Source organism: Lampetra fluviatilis, chromosome 63 (genome assembly GCF_964198595.1).
Source record: "Lampetra fluviatilis chromosome 63, kcLamFluv1.1, whole genome shotgun sequence".
Classification (NCBI taxonomy): Eukaryota; Metazoa; Chordata; class Hyperoartia; order Petromyzontiformes; family Petromyzontidae; genus Lampetra; species Lampetra fluviatilis.
The window spans coordinates 3,072,392-3,094,759 of NC_136337.1; the positions used below are offsets into that span (position 1 = coordinate 3,072,392).

The window sequence follows — 22,368 nt, forward strand, 5'->3', positions numbered from 1 at the left end:
TGTGTGAGTGGCGTGCGTACGATCTCACCCTGTTGGGGGGCATGGTGGGGGGCATGGTGGAGGTGGGGGGCATGGTGGTGGGGGGGCATGGTGGTGGGGGGGAGCCCGCGCGGGAGACAAAGAAATCGCCGGCGTGGCGACACGGAGCAGCAGGAGGAGCATCGTGGGCCACGAGTCGTTTTATTCCAAAAATCGACAACGGAGCGGCACAGGCGGCAACGCGGAGCCCCTCGCCGCACCCACTCGGTACACGGCACGCGGCACGCGGCACGCGGTACACGCGGCACGTGGCACGCGCGGCACGCGTGGCACACGCGGAGCCCCCGTCCCAGCGCGACCCCCGCGCACACAGTCCCGCCGTGTCCACGGGGCCCGCCAGGCACCCCCCCCCCCCACGCTGCCCCGCAGTGAAACCCACCCCCCCCCCCCCACTTGCGCAATCCCCCCGTGAGAACCCCCTTCGCTGGGGGGGGGGGGGGGGCCTTCGGCAGAGATCCGTGCCCCTCGACCCCTGTCCTGGGGGGGGGGGGGGGGGGCAGCTCCCCACGTGGGGCGGCACCCAATTCTGAGGCTGTGTCCTCGAGCGTTCCACTAGGGGCCCCGCACCCCCCCAGACCCCCCCGAACGGACCCTCCTGGAGCCTCCCGGACGCCCGAACTTTGGACCCTCCCCCTGGGGTCCCCGCAGGAGGCCCGCACGCGAGAGGGCATCTCGCACCGCGTCCCAGCGAGAGCGCCGTGCCAGCTACGGCGTCGCCACGCGGAGGAATTCTGCAACGGAGACAGGAAACGGGGGGGGGGGGGGGTGATGAAGAGACGCACGTAGACAGACACAGACAGACACACACGAAGAGACGCACGTGGACAGGCAGACACGAAGAGATGAACGTGGATGGACAGACAGACACGAAGAGACACACGTGAACAGACAGACAGACAAGAAGAGACGCACGTGGACAGGCAGACAGACACGAAGAGACGCACGTGGACAGGCAGACAAGAAGAGACGCACGTGGATGGACAGACAGACGCGAAGAGACGCACGTGGGTCTACGGCCAGGAGAGTGACACACGCACCTGTCCTGCACTCCGTAATCGTGGAGTCCGTGAGTCGGGGCCCGTCCCGGCCGCTGGGTAGGGGCCCCTGCAGGAGGCCGGGGCCCCGGGGCAACGCGGCCTCCCAGGCGGAGAAACCTCGCGAGGGCCGCGCAGCAGCGTAGGCGAGCGGGGCGAGGAGCGGGGCGAGCGCGCCCCTGGGCGCATCCGGGGCGGCCGCCGTCTCTGCCAGGGACCAGATCTTGGGTTTTGGCTGCTGCTGCTGCTGCTGCTGCCGCCGGTGCCGCTCGTCCGCCGCCCGCACGGGGGATGCGGGCCCCGCGGGTGACCTCCGACCCTCCGTGCCGCGGATGCCGCCGCGCCCTTCGCACTCCGACTCCCCCTCGTCGTCGTCGTCGCTGCCGCTGCTGCTGCTGCTGGCGCGGCGCCTCTCCGCGCCCAGGAGTCGCCCGTGCAGGCCGCCGCGATGCCGATCGTCCTCCTCCTGCTGCTGCTGCTGCCGCCGCTGCTGCTGCTGCTGCTCCCCGTCGCTGTTCTCGAGGTCGATCTCCAGGTCGTCGTCGTCGTCGTCGTCGTCCTCGTCCCTGCGTGTCCACGACCCAGGCGGGGGTCGCTCGGGGTCACGGAGTCCTCCCACACCGACCGCCACCGCCCCTCCCTCCCCCTCGCCCCCCCCCCTCGCCCCCTCCCCCTCCCCCGCCTCGGCCCCCGCTGCAGCCGTCGTCGCTGGCGCTCGTCTCGAGGTCGTCCGCGTCGCGGGGGCCGCCGCGCGTCTCCTTCTTGAGCCGGCGCCGCGCGTTCGCGAACCACGTGGAGACCTGCGAGGCGGCGTGGGCGGGAGGGGGCACGCGGGGTCAATGACGGTGTCATCACCGGCACCACCACCGGCACCACCACCATCACCACCACAACCACCGCCATAACCACTGCTTCCACCGCCACCGCCTCCACCAAGACATTCACTACCACAACAACCACCACCACCAATCCACCACCACCAATCCACCGCCACCGCCACCACCAACCCACCACCAACCCACCACCGCCACCACCACCACCACCGCCGCCACCGCCGCACCTGCGTGAGCGTCATGCGAGTGACGATGGCCAGCATGATCTTCTCGCCCTTGGTGGGGTACGGGTTCTTGCGGTGCTCGCCGAGCCAGGCCTTCAGCGTGGCCGTGCTCTCGCGCGTCGCGTTCTTGGGCCGCCCGTGCTCGCCGCCGAGGCCGTACGGCGAGAAGCAGCCCGGTGGCGGCGGGGGCCCCGCGGGCCCCGGGTAGAGGCCGTAGAGGCCCGCAGGCTGGGCGGCCGGGCCGCACGACACGAGGCCCGGCCCTAGGCCGCCCTTTACGTCCAGCGGCGAGGCCTGGGGGGAGAGGGGGGGGCAAGAGGGTTAGAGTGGGGGGCGGTCAACGACTCTGTGGATTCTGTTGCTTACCCAGTACTCGCCGCTCGCTCGCTCACCTCGCTCACCGCCCCTCGCTCACCGCATTCGTTCACCGCCGCTCGCTCACCGCATTCGTTCACCGCATTCGTTCACCGCCGCTCGCTCACCAGACGTGGTGCGCACACCCGCGGGCGGCACAGCGACATCTGTTGCACTGCACTGCCGTACCCCCCCCCATAGATACGCTGACGTGCATACCTAACAAAGGTAAAGGTCCCCCCCCCCCGAGAAAGGCTTCTATCAGACTGCATGTTTACCATCAGTACGTGGGAGTTAATGCAGGCTGGATTCCTTGCAAAAGAAGGTTTCTATTTAGTGTTGGAACATCTTAACACCGGTTTTATTTCCTTGTCATCATTTTTGAGACTTGCAAAAAGGCGTCCCATAGATGTAACATCTCGACCCGGGCTCTAAGTGCTCTGATACTCGCCATGTCTTTGTCACTGTTCGTCTGTTGGCGTCATTCTATGGTCCGACACCGCTGGTGAGAGCAGGACGCCAAGAAGAATGTCCTCTGATGTTGGCAATTCAGTTTCAAAGACAATGCCAACATTCACACTATGAGACATCTCCTTTACCAGTGGCAAAATATAGTAGTAGGTTTTTACCCTTTAAACTGGTACAAAACTGACACCTTTATACAAGGCATCATGTTTGCAATAACCACAACACAAGCAGTCAAAATGCAAACAAAAAGAAACAACTCTGATAATGGCAATGATAGGCACTGTCCTTGAAGTCGATTGGTCCACACCCGAGACAGTGCGCTGTTTTTGAGTTGTGCGCCTTTTGGCGTCGTCTGGTCCAACACCAGTGGAGACTAGGCTCTAAGAAAAGCTGTCTCGGGTGTGGACCAATCAACTTCAAGGACAGTGCATATCATTGTCATTATCAGAGTTGTTTCTTTTTGTTTGCATTTTGACTGCTTGTGTTGTGGTTATTGCAAACATGATGCCTTGTATAAAGGTGTCAGTTTTGTACCAGTTTAAAAGGGTAAAAACCTACTACTACTACTACAATGCCAACATTATCACCATTGTCGGAGCCGGGTTTGTGCCATTGTTTCAAGTCGCGTCCGATTGTGGCAAGTTGCTTTGGTTTTTCCGAGTTAAAATTTGTTTAACAAAAAAAAAGTATCTCACGTTCACTGCTCCAGATATTTTTTTACGTGCGGCGAACCGGTATTAACCGGTTTAAAAACACACAGAAACCGGTTTTCCACCACGCGGTTACCAGTTATGTTTAAAAAAAACCCACAAATTTTAACAACCAGATTACGTATAGTACTATACACGTACAAAGATAACAATCGGCCGTTTCGCCTTTAACATACACGCGTGGACATACGCACACAAGTGTAATAAGGGACTCGATCCTGATTCTGTCTCCGTCGTCCTTTATTCGGGTTCTTACACCTTTCCCGCACGGCCCTCGCTCAGAGCTCTCCCCTTGGCAGCTCCATAGCTGCCCTCGCTCCCGTAGCCTCCACACCTCTGCAGCAGATCCCCGGTGCAGTCCTCCGGCTGCCCTCACTGCAGCTCCACCGCTGCCCTCACTGCAGCTCCACCGCTGCCCGTCGCTCCTCTGTGCTTGGTCACCGCTGGCCGACGGTGCCAAGTCTTATCCTCCGTGTATGTGGCGATCTCGCCACTCCTCGACCTTCGCCCTGCGTGGCCTCACTCTAACTCAGTCTCCCACACTCTCCCGTCTCTTCCGGTATCTCTCCCTTAAGACCTCACCCCTCTCTCCCACGTGACCTAACTCCTCCCCCCATGACGTCATATCCGCGAAGCCGTTTACGCCCGCATTACACAAGTACACACATAAATACATGTTCACATGGACAACGCATACAGTATACACACGTTTAACACGTAGACTATCGCTACCAAATTTCGATTTAAAGCTTTTGTGACTGCAGGGATTCATCTTCTTGGTTCTTTCATTCTACGTGACTTTACCGAAAGAACCAAGAAGATATCGCTACCAATTTCATCCATAAGAGGTTTTTTTATCGGGTTAGATCGCGTAAATATGTAAATGTGTCGTTAAACCCGCCACCACCCGACACAACCAATTAGATTATAAATGTTGTGGATTTGCTCCCCGGATTTCTGGCTGCCGCTTGCTGAAGCTAGTTGTAATTACTGGCGAAACGTCGAACTCCGATTGTAAACGCTGTGGATTTACTCTCTCCGACACACCGGTGTAGTGCTGTACTCGTATACTACACTATACACTACACTACTATACACGTCACTATACACTACTCACTACTATACACTACACTATACACTACACTACTATACACTTCACTACTATACACTATACACTACAATACACTACTATACATTACACTACTATACACTAAACACTACAATACACTACACTATACACTACACGTCACTACAATACACTACACTACTATACACGTCACTATACACTACACTATACACTACGCTATACACTACACTACTATACACTACACTACAAAACACTACACTATACACTACACTATACACTACAAAACACTACACTATACACTACATTATACACTACTATACACTACGCTATACACTACACTACTATACACTTCACTACACACTAGTGCTGTACTAGTGACGAATTGGCCACGTTCTGTTAACGTGACACAACCCTTACTAGTTGGCTGTGTCGGGTGGTGGTGGCGGGCTTTAAGGACACATTCATATTTACGCGATCTAACCCAAATCACCACCCCCCCCCCCTACATTATGGAGCATATATACGTGTAGTATATACACAAAAGCTACCGACTTCCCGTCTATGCTGCAATCACACCCGTGAACTCCGCTCGCCATCGAACAGAGACGGCCGCGGTTCTGCGGCCGTCTGGAATGCTCTCTTCCTTCACGACGTCAGGAAGCACCCGGGGCGATGCCCTTTTTAAATCCTTTATATTAAGTTCACTTGCTTGCGTGCTTACGACCGTGCAAATCTTTCGGTCGTTTTTTAACCCACTTCCCGTGATCCAATCGAGCTGACATTTTGCACACAGACTCGTTGTGCGTGACAATGTGTTTTCGTGAAATTTTTTTCCCAAAATTTTACACTTTTTAGGAAAAAAATAATTATATTTAATTACCAATTACTTAATGGTGCCAGCCATTCATCTGACCCATAGGTGGCAGCCATCTCAAGCCAGAGGACGAGAGGACTCTAGCCGCCACGCATATAAAGGATTTATAGTGAAAAACTTTGTTTTTACGGGTTAATTTTTACATCATCGAGATCGACGAACTCATCTCTTGAGAACCGCTGTGCGCGTGTTTCAGTTCTTCTCCCCCCCCGCACCTCCCGATTATCGCGGTTGGCTACGTACGGTGCGAAAGAAGTTCAACGCACACGTACGTAATGCAACACATCGCGCCAAGGCAATGATCTCACCGGATAAGCCGACATGGGGCTGCTGGCTGCAGAGTGTTGTTCGCGAGCGCCTATTAAGGCCGGATCCGCCAGCACCAACCCCACGGCCGCCTTTGTCTCCCCGGTGTGAATTTTAACACGCAAACAGCCTCGGGGAGGGCCCATGAACGGTTCATGCACGGCATTCGTCACCGATGTTGGCCGTGAGCTCAACATAGAACAAGCTTCGCCGGGTTATTAGCTCGGTGCGCTAACCACTGCGCCACCGCTCCCTACGATTATCCCACACGGGGCACAACACACGAAAGATCTCCCGTGGCAGCCTCCACGGGCTGTTTGGGGTCAAGTGCTGCTAGCGAGCACTCGAGGGGGGTGGTCACAGCACCACGCCCGACCGCCTTTGTCTCCCCTCGTGGCGATGTTTAACACAGCACACCGGGTTGCTCATTTGAGGCCGAGTCGACCTAGCGGATGCCCAGGCCCGGAGCGTTCGGACATGTCACCGATGTTATCAGGGCAGTGCCCAAACCACTGCGCCACCGCTCCTCACACACATTCACACCCCGACAATAAACTACGAGGGGTAGTCAGAGGTATCATAGACGTGGGTTGTTTAACTACATTATTTATGTTAGGGGGCCGTCCATAAATGACGTCACACACCTAAGAGGGGGGGGGGGGTGAGAAATGTGACGTCACATCAAAATGCGCAACTTTAAATAAATATAGACAACACGTTCTACTTATGATAATTGGTTATTTACCCTTCTATCTGGCAACAAAACTGACACCTTTTTTACAAGGAGTCATGTTTGCATAGACCACAATACCATAATGCAAACAAAAAACATAACTCTGATAATGTATGCACTGTCCTTGAAGTTGATTGGTCCACACCCGAGACAGCTTTCCTTAGAGCCTAGTCTCACATGGTGTTGGACCAGATGACGCCAAAAGGCGCACAACTCAAAGGCAATGCACCATCAGAGTATGAGAGCTCGGGGTAAGCATGCGAGATGCCAATGGTGACGTTCTACTTAATTAAATCGACTTTTTGATAAATGTTTTCTCCTACAACGTTAGAGTGCCACATTAAATACGCACTACAATGACAATAGTTTAAAGCGATTTGAAGCATGTTTTATTTTTTTTGGGGGGGGGGGCAGAGCTTTGTGATGCCGTGTGACGAGGGGGGGGGGGTCAAAATCGTCCAAAATCGCGTGACGTCATTTATGGACGGCCCCTTAGCACACGGGTTTTCACCACCAATGCAGTAACGCTGATTCACAATTGACCGTTTGGGTCAGATCACCGTGCAAGTGAATTGTTGTGTGTGTGTGTCGTACGCCCCTGCTCCACCCGACATCACAGCCACAATTCATGAAGTTGTCACGTGGTGAACACACGTGGCCCATCTCTTACCGCTTCAGCAGCAGCTGGAACGATCCAAACAGATTTAACACGTGGCAAGTCCGACGTTTCGCTGCATCATATACTAGCAAGGCAGTGGTTCTTGACATGTTGTGCCAGCACGTACATACACACAGCACACACACACACAGCGCGTACACACACACAGCGCGTACACACACACACAGCACGTACACACACACACAGCATGTACACACACAGCACGTACACACACACACAGCACGTACACACACACACAGCACGTACACACACACACAGCACGTACACACACACACAGCACGTACACACACACACAGCGCGTACACACACACAGCGCGTACACACACACACAGCACGTACACACACACACAGCATGTACACACACAGCACGTACACACACACACAGCATGTACACACACAGCACGTACACACACACACAGCACGTACACACACACAGCACGTACACACACACACAGCACGTACACACACACACAGCACGTACACACACACACAGCGCGTACACACACACACAGCGCGTACACACACACAGCATGTACACACACAGCACGTACACACACACAGCACGTACACACACACACACAGCACGTACACACACACACGTACGCACACACAGCAAATACACACACACAGCACGTACACACACGCAGCACTCACACACACACACAGCACGTACACACACACACACACAGCACGTACACACACACAGCACGTACACACACACACAGTACGTACACACACACACAGCACGTACACACACAGCACGTACACACACACAGCACGTACACACACACCACAGCACGTACACACACACAGCACGTACACACATACAGCACATACACACATACAGCACATACACACAGCACGTACACACACCACGTACACACACAGCATGTACACGCACACAGCACGTACACACACACCATGTACACACACAGCATACACACACACACCACGTACACACACACAGCACGTACACACACACCACGTACACATACAGCATATACACACACACAGCACGTACACACACACACACAGCACGTACACACACACAGCACGTACACACACAGCATACACACACACACACCACGTACACACACACAGCACGTACACACACACACACACAGCACGTACACACACACAGCACGTACACACACACCACGTACACATACAGCATATACACACACACAGCACGTACACACACACAGCATGTACACACACACACACACAGCACGCACACACATCACGTACACACACACACACAGCACGTACACACACACACAGCACGTACACACACACAGCATACACACACACACACCACGTACACACACAGCATGTACACACACACACACCATGTACACACACACAGCACGTACACACACACCACGTACACACACACCATGTACACACACAGCACGTACACACACATCACGTACACACACACACAGCATGTACACACACAGCACGTACACACACACCATGTACACACACACAGCACGTACACACACACCATGTACACACACAGCATGTACACACACAGCACGTACACACACAGCACGTACACACACACATCACGTACACACAGCATGTACATACACACACAGCATGTACACACACAGCACGTACACACACACACCACGTACACACACACACCACGTACACACACACAGCATGTACACACACACACAGCATGTACATACACACAGCACGTACACACACACAGCACGTACACACAGACAGCATGTACACAGCATGTACACACACATACAGCACGTACACACACATACACAGCACCTACAAATGTGTGTACACACAGCGGAACACAGCAGTGGCACAAGACGCCGGGCCAGAGCCGAGATGTTTGCCGAGCGCGGGTCCCAAAGACGCAGAGCGTCCAGCAACAATCGGCGCCGTTATCAAAACTGCGTCTGTGGCTAAGTGGCTGAGTGGTGGGGAGCGGTGGTGCAGCGGTTAGCGCGCTGCGCTATGAACCCGGCGACACGAGTTCGATTCCCGCTCACGGCCAACACCAGTGACGATTATCTGAACACGTTCGGGGCCTCCCCTAGGTCGACTCAGCCTCAAATGAGTACCTGGTGAGGTGTGTAAACATTGCCGCTAGGGAGACAAAGGCGGTCGGGCGTGGTGTTGGTCACCCACCCCCCTCGTGTACCGTTCCGGCCTTCATAGGTGCTCGCTAACAGCACTTGCCCCTACAGTCTGTTAAGGCTATATGGGGGATCTTTGATTTTTGAGTGGCTGAGTACGTGGCTACTACCACATGTGTAGTAGCTACTACTACTACATGTGTAGTAGCTGCTACTACTACTACACATGTAGTAGTAGCTACTACTACTACATGTGTAGTAGCTACGGGCCCCGCACTTTCAAGGGCCCCGCGCTAAATGCTTTCAAGCTGTCAATTCCGGTTCGGTGATTCTGCACTTGCTCTATCACTATAGTACTATACCGCCTTCGACTTTTATGAAGAACGACCGGGTGTTTAAGGTTAGCGATTGGTCGTATTATCTGGGCTATATAGCAAATGAATTAAAAAACAATTACTTTACTATGCAAGTTAAAAAACTAGTTTTTTTTTATATTTACGTGGTTTTTTTTTAGATTTAGGGCCCCTGTATAACATCATGCTACAGGCCCCACACTCGCTTCGTCCGGCACTGAGCATCATTCAGCAGCGTCGGCACCGCACCCGGACCCGACGCCTTTTAATCTTCCGATGCAAATGTTAGACAAAGATGAAGATCCCCCGTGTAGCCTGCAACAGACTGTTGGGGCAAGTGCCGCTCGCGAACACCTAAGAGTGGCCAGCACCACGCCCGGCCGCCTTTGTCTCCCCAGTTGCGATGTTCACTACACACCTCCGCCGGGTACTCATTTGAGGCCGAGTCGACCTAGGGGAGGGCCCAGCACCGTGCTCGCGTCAAACAACCACGACTGGTGAGCGGGAATGGAACTCGGGGTTGTCCGGGTTCGTAGCGCAGCGCGCTAACCTCTCTACGTTAGCGTTCAGACACACAGCACCCTCAAGGCTAAGTCGACATATTGACATAGGTTCGACTCCTGATTTGGGCGACTTTCTGTATGGAGTTTGAATGTCTCTCTGTCTCTCTCCCTGGTCTGTGTGGGGGTATAGTAGTGTAGTGTATAGTAGTGTAGTGTATAGTGAAGTGTATAGTAGTGTAGTGTATAGTAGTGTAGTGTATAGTGTCGTGTATAGTGTCGTGTATAGTAGTGTAGTGTATAGTAGTGTATAGTGTAGTGTATAGTAGTGTAGTGTATAGTAGTGTAGTGTATAGTAGTGTATAGTGTCGTGTATAGTGTCGTGTATAGTAGTGTAGTGTATAGTAGTGTATAGTGTAGTGTATAGTAGTGTAGTGTATAGTAGTGTAGTGTATAGTGAAGTGTATACTAGTGTTGTGTATAGTGTAGTCTATAGTGTAGTGTATAGTGCAGTGTATAGGATTAACTTTGAGATGTATAGGGTGCACGGGGTGACCAGTAAATAATAAAGTAGGGCGACTGATGAAGATTTGACATCTCTGCAGGCTATCCCGGGAGTCTTCGTTACCACTTTACCCCACTATGTGAAGTTACGTCCTGAGCACACTACAGTATGAATCGTGAATGATATTCACAGATGATTATTACCATCATCATCAATGAGTAGAACACTCGGAGCGCATTAATGACGCAGTGAATTTCTCGTTCAGATTGTGTAGTGATGTTGTGTCGTGTATAACAGTGGTGCATTCGTTATGCATTGTGTTATTGCATTCAGTATGGACGGTATTATGTATAGCAATGTGTATACTATTCTGTATACCACCGTATAGTACTCTGTATGACACGGTGCGTATACTATTCTGTGTAACACATTATGTACAACTCAATGTGTAGAGTATAATATCCTGTATAAGTGTGTATAACACGATATAGTATTTGCATAACGCAATGTGTCGAACACTATATAGTATTTGTAGAACACTATAGTATTCTGTATAACGCAGTTTGTATAACACTATAGTATTTGTATAACACTATAGTATTCTGTATAACGCAGTGTGTATAACACTATAGTATTCTGTATAAGGCAGTGTGTATAACACTATAGTATTTGTAGAACACTATAGTATTCTGTATAAGGCAGTGTGTATAACACTATAGTATTTGTATAACACTATAGTATTCTGTATAAGGCAGTGTGTATAACACTATAGTATTTGTATAACAGTGTGTAGAACACTATAGTATTTGTATAACGCAGTGTGTATAACACTATAGTATTTGTATAACACTATAGTATTCTGTATAAGGCAGTGTGTATAACACTATAGTATTTGTATAACAGTGTGTAGAACACTATAGTATTTGTATAACGCAGTGTGTTTAACACTATAGTATTCTCTATAACGCAGTGTGTATAACACTATAGTATATGTATAACAGTGTGTATAACACTATATAGTATTCTCTATAACGCAGTGTGTATAACACTATAGTATTCTGTATAACACGGTGTGTATAAGTGTATGGTATTAAGTATAACAGTGTGTCTAACACTATATGTATAGTATTCGTTGTAAGTGTGTGTATAACACTCATTATGTTAAGTATTATGTATATATTACGTATAACAATCAGTTTAACACGTATGCTGTATTACACTGTGTATAACATGATGTGTGTGGTATTCAGTATAAAATAGTTTGTATAGTGTTCTGTATAAAAGTGTATAATATTCTACTTAACTGTGTATGGGGCCGACCATAAATGACGTCACGCGATTTTGGACGGCGTCACAAAAAGTCAGACCCCCCCCCCCCTCAAATGTGACGTCACAAAGCTCTGCCCCCCCCCCCAAAAAAAATAAAACACGCTTCAAATCGCTTTAAACTATCGTCATTGTAGTGCGTATTTAATGTGGCGCTGCACTCTGATGTTGTCGGAGAAAACATTTATTTAAAAGTCTATTTAATTACGTAGAACGTGTTGTCTATATTCATTGAAAGTTGCGCATTTTAATGTGACGTCACATTTCTCACCCCCCCTCGTCACACATCGTCACAAATATCTGACCCCCCCCCATCAGGTGCGTGACGTCATTTATGGACGGCCCCTATGGTATTCTATAAGTTCGTATAACAACAGACTGCAGGGGCAAGTGCTGCTAGCGAGTAGCACCACCTGTGAAGGCCGGCACGGCACACGAGGGGGTGGGTGGCCGGCACCACGCCCGGCCGCCTTTGTCTCCCTACGACTGACGATGCACACACGCCGCACCAAGGTACTCATTTGAGGGCTGAGCCGACCTAAGGGAGGCCCAGGACCCGTTCAGATAATCGTCAGCGGTGTAGGTGACCGTGAGTGCGAATCGAACTCGGGTCGCAGGCTTCGTAGCGCGGAGAAGTGCAGCGCGCTAACCACTGCGCCACCGCTCCCCCTACACTCAACACGAGAATTGACCGCACGCCACGTGGCAGGTGTTCGCAAATCCGTTCCGGGACGAACTCGCCTCGACAGGTGAGCGACTCGACAGGTGAACGACTCGACAGGTGAAATCCTCGCGAGGTGAGAGCATCGCCAGGTGAACGACTCACTCGGCGAATTCTCAAGCGAGTGACCCACCGATAAAGGTTTGTGTCTGGAAAGTGACCGACCGAGGTAAGAGACTCACCAAGCAAACGACTCACTGAGCGGCTGACTCGCCTGGCTCGGCGCTCATCAGGTGAGTGACCGGCGAAGGTCAACGACTCGCGCGAGAATATCAACTCACCAAGTGACTCACCAAATTGAGCGGCCGGCCAATGACCTCGCCAAGAAACTCAGGATGTAGGCGACTCACCGAGGATCTCACTGATTCACGAGGTGAGGAACTCACTAAGTCAGTGACTCACCAGGTGAGGAACTCACTAAATCAGTGACTCACCAGGTGAGGAACTCACTAAGTCAGTGACTCACCAGGTGAGTAACTCACTAAGTCAGTGATTCACGAGGTAAGGAACTCACTAAGTCAGTGACTCACCAGGTGAGGAACTCACTAAGTCAGTGACTCACCAGGTGAGGAACTCACTAAGTCAGTGACTCACCAGGTGAGGAACTCACTAAGTCAGTGACTCACCAGGTGAGTAACTCACTAAGTCAATGACTCACCAGGTGAGGAACTCACTAAGTCAGTGACTCACCAGGTGAGGAACTCACTAAGTCAGTGACTCACCAGGTGAGTAACTCACTAAGTCAGTGACTCACCAGGTGAGGAACTCACTAAGTCAGTGACTCACCAGGTGAGGAACTCACTAAGTCAGTGACTCACCAGGTGAGGAACTCACTAAGTCAGCCACTCACCAGGTGAGGAACTCACTAAGTCAGCCACTCACCAGGTGAGGAACTCACTAAGTCAGCCACTCACCAGGTGAGGAACTCACTAAGTCAGTGGCTCACCAGGTGAGGAACTCACTAAGTCAGCCACTCACCAGGTGAGGAACTCACTAAGTCAGTGACTCACCAGGTGAGTAACTCACTAAGTCAGTGACTCACCAGGTGAGGAACTCACTAAGTCAGTGACTCACCAGGTGAGGAACTCACTAAGTCAGCCACTCACCAGGTGAGGAACTCACTAAGTCAGCCACTCACCAGGTGAGGAACTCACTAAGTCAGCCACTCACCAGGTGAGAAACTCACTAAGTCAGTGGCTCACCAGGTGAGGAACTCACTAAGTCAGCCACTCACCAGGTGAGGAACTCACTAAGTCAGTGGCTCACCAGGTGAGGAACTCACTAAGTCAGCCACTCACCAGGTGAGGAACTCACTAAGTCAGTGACTCACCAAGTGACCAACTAAACGCACCCAAGGTAGTTCAAGGCGGGTCGTGAGTTATCGATCCGCCAGGAATCTAAGCCGCTCGCTCGCCACATTCTAGCGCGGTTGGCTACGTACAGTGCGTAAGAAGTTCAACACACACATAAAGTTTATTGCCAATATTATTCCTGATGAAGGTTGTTGTTTTGGGAGGGGTGGTTTGAACGCGTAAATAGAAAGGTGTCGTGTAACCCGCCACCATCTGATAATCAGGAGGGGATTTGTCCCGTCAACAAAATGTGGCGATGTATACCCCTACACAATTGTAAGTGGACACACTTCGATTTACGACGCATTTATATTTACGCGATCTTACCCAAACAAACCTCTATTTTGAATACATACCGATGAAAAATAGTAATAATGGGCTCTACCCTTGCTGGCAATAAAACAGGTGTTTAGATGTTTAAAAACCAAATCGATGCCTATTGCATGCCAGGCACCACCAAGTTTGCATTAACCACACACACCTGTGGCTAACGCATATTCCTACGTTCTCATCGCCTTGATGCTGCCAAACATAGCTCCCATAGATATGTACATCCAGCTCCGAGACACACACAGAGACAGACAGACACACACACACACACACAGAGACAGACACACACACACACAGAGACAGACAAACACACACACAGAGAGAGACAGACAGACACACACAGAGAGAGAGACACACACAGAGAGAGAGAGAGACAGCCAGACACACACACACACAGACGGATACACACACACACACAGAGACACACACACACACAGAGACAGACACACACAGAGACAGATACACACACACACACAGAGACAGACACACAGAAAGACAGACACACACACAGAGAAAGATAGACACACACACACAGAGAAAGACAGACACACAGAGAGACAGACACACACACAGAGACAGACAGACACACACAGAGAGAAAGATAGACACACACAGAGACAAAGATAGACACATACAGAGACAAAGATAGACACACACAGAGACAGACACACACAGAGACACACACACACACAGAGACACACACACACAGAGACACAGACACACACAGAGAGACAGACACACACAGAGACACACAGAGACAGACAGACACACACACAGAGACAGACAGACACACACACAGAGACAGACAGACACACACACAGAGACAGACAGACACACACACAGAGACAGACACACACACAGACAGACACACAGACAGACAGACACACACAGAGAGACAGACAGACACACACAGAGAGGCAGACAGACACACACACACAGAGGCAGACAGACACACACACACAGACAGACACACAGACACAGAGAGAGAGAGAGAGACACACACACACAAAGAGACACACACAGACAGAGAGAGAGAGAGACACACACAAAGAGACACACACACACAGACAGAGAGACAGACACACACACAGACAGAGAGACAGACACACACAGAGAGAGACAGACACACACAGAGACAGACAGACACACACAGAGACAGACAAACACACACAGACAGACAAACACACACACACACACACAGACACACACACACACACAGACACAGACACACACACACAGAGAGACTCACACACAGAGAGACACACACACAGAGAGACACACACACACAGAGAGACACACACAGAGAGAGAGACACACACACACAGAGACAGACAGACACACACACACAGATAGACAGACACACACACACAGACACACACACACAGACAGACACACAGACAGACAGACACACAGACACACACACAGACAGAGACTCACCAAGTGACCAACCAAACCAGACGAGGCACGATACAAGACGAGTCAGGCGAGGTAACCCTCCCATCGATGCGCCGAGCACCTAACCCCGACAGAGCTTCGAGAGCGACAGAGCCGAGAGAGAAGAGTCTCACAAAGTGTCCCCTCTCCTACCCCCTAACCACCCCTCTCCCTAGCCGTGACTGAGACCCGCGACCCCAGGGGTGGAGCGAGCTACTCACCAGGTGAGGGAAGAATCCGTGCAGCTCTCCGGCGTAGGGGACGTATCCACACAGCGCCTGTGCACCCCCGTAGGGACTTGCATACAGCCCCAGGAGCGAAGCGGCAGTAGCCCCCAACGGGGGTCCCGATGTGAGCCCCCCCCCGTGTCCACCGCCAGCGCAGGACGGGCTCCCCGCGGGGTCGAGACGAGGACCCCCTCGCTCGACTCCACCCCGGAACATCGAGGCGCATCCCAGACCCGGGAACGACATTCGCGTCTCCCGGTTTGCCCCCCCCCCGCGCGCTCGGCGGCGGCGGCGGCGGCGACTCCGCGTTGCGCTCTGCTCGGGAGATCTCTCTCTCTCTGTCTCCTCTTCTCTCGCAAGCCTCGTGTCTCAACACCCTCCCTCCTCCTCCCTCCCCTCCCCTCGCCGCTCTCCCTCCGCGCTAAACTCTGCGAGAGTTTGCGAGCTTCCGTTCCGAGACGCGGGTCCGCGCGCGAGTCATGGGCGCGGGATGTTCATGCTCCCATCGGGGTCCTCTCGACTCCCGGGGTCTCTCCTTCCCCGGGGTCTCCCCGTAGATGTTCCCACAGGGAAGTTGGTGGTGGTGGTGGAGGTCTCTCTCGGGTTCTCTCCACTCGGAGTCTCTCCCTCTCGGGGTCTCTCCGCCCCCGGGGTCGTTCCCTCTCGGGGTCTCTCCACTCGGAGTCTCTCCCTCTCGGGGTCTCTCCGCCCCCGGGTTGTCTCCGCCCCCGGGGTCTCTCCGGCGGTCTCCCGGGGTCTCCCCGTAGATGTCCCCACAGGGAAGTTGGTGGTGGTGGTGGAGGTCTCTCCCGCGGTCTCTCGCACCGTTCTTCTCCGCTGGTCTCACCCCCCCACCCCCGTCTGGGGGTCTTCCCGGGATGAATCCGCGCAAGACGGGGGTGGAGAAGGAGACGCAGCAGCAGCTGCCACCGCCGCCCAAGGAACTTCTCCTCTGCTGCTGCTGCTGCTCCTGCTGCTGCTGCTGCTGGTGCTGGTGGCCGAGCTGGGCCGGTGGAGCTGGGGGTGGGGAGAGTCGCTGGGAGCTGCAGGAGCTGCCGGGTTGAGAGTCGAGCGGCTGCTGCCGCGGTGGGGAACCCGCGGGGACTGCGCGCCGCGTTTATGGAGCGCACGCCGAGGGCGCAGAGCCGCCCGCCCCGGGAGCTCCTCCGGTTGGCTCCGCAAGCCCCGAGGCCACTCCCCGCACCCCCCCTCACCCCCCCCGCACCTCCACCCCCCACCACACCACCCCCCCCACCACCCCCCCCCCCACCACACCACCCCCCCCCACCACCCCCCCGCTTGTCTCTCCCCGCACCCCACGAGGACGTTGACTGAGACACAAACACGAGGCTCTTAGCCCCAGCGGCACCTCCCCGCGCCTCCCCCTCCTCATTGCACCTCCCCCCACCACCATCACTACCACCACTACCACCACCATCACTACCACCACTACCACCACCGCCTCTCCACATCGCTTCCTCTCTCACTGCCAACCTCGTCTCCCCCACCCCCTCCTCTCCTTCTCTTCCACTCACCCCTCCCTCCTTCCCCTCCTTCCCCTCCTTCCCTCCTCCTCCCCTCCACTCCCTTCTTCCCTCCACTCCCCATTCCCTCCCCCCCTCTTCCCTCCCCTCCTCCCTCCCTCCCTCCCTCCCCTCCCACCGCCGTCCCTCCATGCCCCCCATGTAGACGCACAGAGACCCCGCGCCTCTTGATGACCACGTGGCGACACAGCAGGTGACACAGCAGGTGACACAGCAGGTGACACAAGAGGTGACACAGCAAGTGACACAGCAGGTGACACAAGAGGTGACACAGCAGGTGACACAAGAGGTGACACAGCAGGTGACACAAGAGGTGACACAGCAGGTGACACAAGGGGTGACACAATTGGTGACACAATAGGTGACACAGCAGGTGACACAGCAGGTGACACAAGAGGTGACACAGCAGGTGACACAAGGGGTGACACAAGGGGTGACACAATTGGTGACACAATAGGTGACACAGCAGGTGACACAAGAGGTGACACAGTAGGTGACACAAGAGGTGACACAGCAGGTGACACAAGAGGTAACACAGCAGGTGACACAAGAGGTGACACAGCAGGTGACACAAGAGGTGACACAGCAGGTGACACAGCAGGTGACACAGCAGGTGACACAAGAGGTGACACAGCAGGTGACACAAGGGGTGACACAATGGGTAACACAAGAGGTGACACAACAGGTGACACAATGGTGACACAAGGGGTGACACAGCAGGTGACACAAGAGGTGACACAGCAGGTGACACAATGGTGACACAAGAGGTGACACAGCAGGTGACACAAGAGGTGACACAGCAGGTGACACAGCGGGTGACACAAGGGGTGACACAATTGGTGACACAAGAGGTGACACAGCAGGTGACACAAGAGGTGACACAGCAGGTGACACAAGGGGTGACACAATTGGTGACACAATAGGTGACACAGCAGGTGGCACAAGAGGTGACATAGCAGGTGACACAGCAGGTGACATAGCAGGTGACACAGCAGGTGGCATAGCAGGTGACATAGCAGGTGACACAAGGGGTGACACAAGAGGTGACACAGCAGGTGACACAAGAGGTGACACAGCAGGTGACACAAGAGGTGACATAGCAGGTGACACAGCAGGTGACATATCAGGTGACACAGCAGGTGACACAGCGGGTGACACAGCAGGTGACACAGCAGGTGACACAAGAGGTGACACAATTGGTGACACAATGTGGCAGGGCGTCAGTCCTCGTTATCTCCTTGTTACCTCCTCGTTACCTCCTCGTTATCTGCTCGTTACCGTCCCGCGCTCCCACGCCCACGGCTGGGCAGGGAGGGAACTCTGTGGGCAGGAATCGCCGCAGATCGGAGTGGCCAAAGCAGTGGCTAGGAGATGTTAACTACCTCGCCTGGTGTGCAGGAGGTCGTGGGTTCGATCCCGACCCTGACGCCTGCTGCTGTGTATTTGGAGTTTGCGTGTCTCTCTCTCATCATCATCACGGTGGCTAGGAGATGTTAACTACCTCGCCTGGTGTGCAGGAGGTCGTGGGTTCGATCCCGACCCTGACGCCTGCTGCTGTATATTTGGAGTTTGCGTGTCTCTCTCTCATCATCATCACGGTGACGAGGAGATGTTAACTACCTCGCCTGGTGTGCAGGAGGTCGTGGGTTCGATCCCGACCCTGACGCCTGCTGCTGTATATTTAGAGTTTGCGTGTCTCTCTCTCATCATCATCACGGTGACGAGGAGATGTTAACTACCTCGCCTGGTGTGCAGGAGGTCGTGGGTTCGATCCCGACCCTGACGCCTGCTGCTGTGTATTTGGAGTTTGCGTCTCTCTCTCTCATCATCATCACGGTGGCTAGTAGATGTTAACTACCTCGCCTGGTGTGCAGGAGGTCGTGGGTTCGATCCCGACCCTGACGGCTGCTGCTGTGTATTTGGAGTTTGCGTGTCTCTCTCTCTCTCATCATCATCATCACGGTGGCTAGGAGATGTTAACTACCTCGCCTGGTGTGCAGGAGGTCGTGGGTTCGATCCCGACCCTGACGCCTGCTGCTGTGTATTTGGAGTTTGCGTGTCTCTCTCTCTCATCATCATCACGGTGGCTAGGAGATGTTAACTACCTCGCCTGGTATGCAGGTCGTGGGTTCGATCCTGACCCTAAAGCCTGCTGCTGTATATTTGGAGTTTGCGTGTCTCTCTCTCATCATCATCACGGTGACGAGGAGATGTTAACTACCTCGCCTGGTGTACAGGTCGTGGGTTCGATCCTGACCCTAAAGCCTGCTGCTGTATATTTGGAGTTTGCGTGTCTCTCTCTCATCATCATCACGGTGACGAGGAGATGTTAACTACCTCGCCTGGTGTACAGGTCGTGGGTTCGATCCTGACCCTAAAGCCTGCTGCTGTATATTTGGAGTTTGCGTGTCTCTCTCATCATCATCACGGTGACGAGGAGATGTTAACTACCTCGCCTGGTGTGCAGGAGCTCGTGGGTTCGATCCCGACCTTGACGCCTGCTGCTGTGTATTTGTAGTTTGCGTCTCTCTTTCCCCGTGGTCGCGTGGATTTTTCTCCGGGTCCTCCAGGTTTTCCCTCCACATTTAGAATCAGCATCACGCGTTTAGACTATTTGGCCACCGCTATAAATTGCCACGTGATAAGCGACTTCGTTGGGCTAACATATGTGACAGACAGGTCGCTTTTGAAAAAGAGCTCAGCAGGGCTTACCTGGTACAATAACAAATAGTTGAATTGATTTTTATTTCATTAAAAGCGAATCTCGTTTGGTGGGGGCAGGGCTCGTTGCATGTACGTGCCTTGAACTTCGTTCGCACCGTACGTAGCCAATCTCGCTCATCGGAGGTGCGTCGGGGGGGGGGGGGGTGACCACGAACTGAAACGCAAAACGCAGCTCTAAGGAAACGAGCTCGTCCATCAAAATGACTTAAAAGTATCGGAAGAAGGTCGCTTCTAAAAAAACGTGCGATATAGCTCAGTGGGCCTTACGTAGAAAAATAAAATAGTTTACAAGTTGAGAGTTTTGCGTTCGAGGGCGGCATTTGGGATGCTCGATCTCCCCATCGGGCAGGCAGGGAAACTTGCGTCATCACCATGAACTCGTATCTAAGCCCGAGGCAGAGCCGTCCCCTATTGGGTAGACTGCGAATCGGAGCGGTCGCCCTGGGCCCCGCGCTTTGGGGGGGTGGGGGCAGGGCGCACCCCCCCCCCCGCCTAGTCCACAGGTCGACTGAGTGTGCGGCGACGATTCAAGAAGAGACGCGGGCTCAGTGAGAAATCTACGCCCCTCCAAGTACTCGATTGGTGTCGGATAGGATGCACGGAGGTGACTGATCAATATCGCTAATGGGGGTGGGGGGGGGGAGTCACTAACCTCGTCATCCCATTCATCCCATCGCCCTCCTGGTCTCCCATCGCCTCCACATCCCATCACCCCCCAAATCTCCCATCGCCTCCACATCCCATCACCCCCCAAATCTCCCATCGCCTCCACATCCCATCACCCCCCAAATCTCCCATCGCCTCCACATCCCATCACCCCCCCAAATCTCCCATCACCTTCACATCCCATCACCCCCCAAATCTCCCATCACCTTCATATCCCATCACCCCCCAAATCTCCCATCGCCTCCACATCCCATCACCCCCCAAATCTCCCATCGCCTCCACATCCCATCACCCCCCAAATCTCCCATCGCCTCCACATCCCATCACCCCCCAAATCTCCCATCACCTTCACATCCCATCACCCCCCAAATCTCCCATCACCTTCATATCCCATCACCCCCCAAATCTCCCATCGCCTCCACATCCCATCACCCCCAAACCTCCTATCACCTTCACATCCCATCACCCCCCAAATCTCCCATCACCTTCATATCCCATCACCCCCCAAATCTCCCATCACCTTCATATCCCATCACCCCCAAACCTCCTATCACCTTCACATCCCATCACCCCCCAAATCTCCCATCACCTTCATATCCCATCACCCCCCAAATCTCCCATCACCTTCATATCCCATCACCCCCCAAATCTCCCATCACCTTCATATCCCATCACCCCCAAACCTCCTATCACCTTCACATCTCATCACCCCCCAAATCTCCCATCACCTTCACATCTCATCACCCCCCAAATCTCCCATCGCCTCCACATCCCATCACCCCCCAAATCTCCATCGCCTTCACATCACATCACCCCCAAACCTCCTATCACCTTCACATCCCATCACCCCCCAAATCTCCCATCACCTTCATATCCCATCACCCCCCAAATCTCCCATCACCTTCATATCCCATCACCCCCCAAATCTCCCATCACCTTCATATCCCATCACCCCCAAACCTCCTATCACCTTCACATCTCATCACCCCCCAAATCTCCCATCACCTTCACATCCCATCACCCCCCAAATCTCCTATCACCTTCACATCTCATCACCCCCCTAATCTCCCATCACCTTCACATACCATCACCCTCCGCGCCTCCCACAGCCCACCAGGCCCCGTGTCTCCCCTCTATAGCCCGACAGAGCCAGTGTGTGTGTGTGTGGGGGGGGGGGGGTGACATTCCACATTCCTATGGCGGGACAAAGCGGTATCTATTTTATCCTCATCGGAAGGAT

General features: G+C 53.4%; 1 protein-coding gene across 1 annotated transcript; it reads right to left on the reverse strand.

Moving 5' to 3' along the window:
- Positions 1–658: 658 nt before the first annotated feature.
- On the reverse strand, positions 659–17,409 carry LOC144951763 (uncharacterized). Its single transcript, XM_078882123.1, is given in 5 exon segments — positions 659–770; positions 1,077–1,750; positions 1,752–1,873; positions 2,134–2,424; positions 16,189–17,409. Coding segments are annotated over 5 exon segments (1,365 nt in total). The 5' UTR covers positions 16,441–17,409; the 3' UTR covers positions 659–744.
- Positions 17,410–22,368: the final 4,959 nt, after the last annotated feature.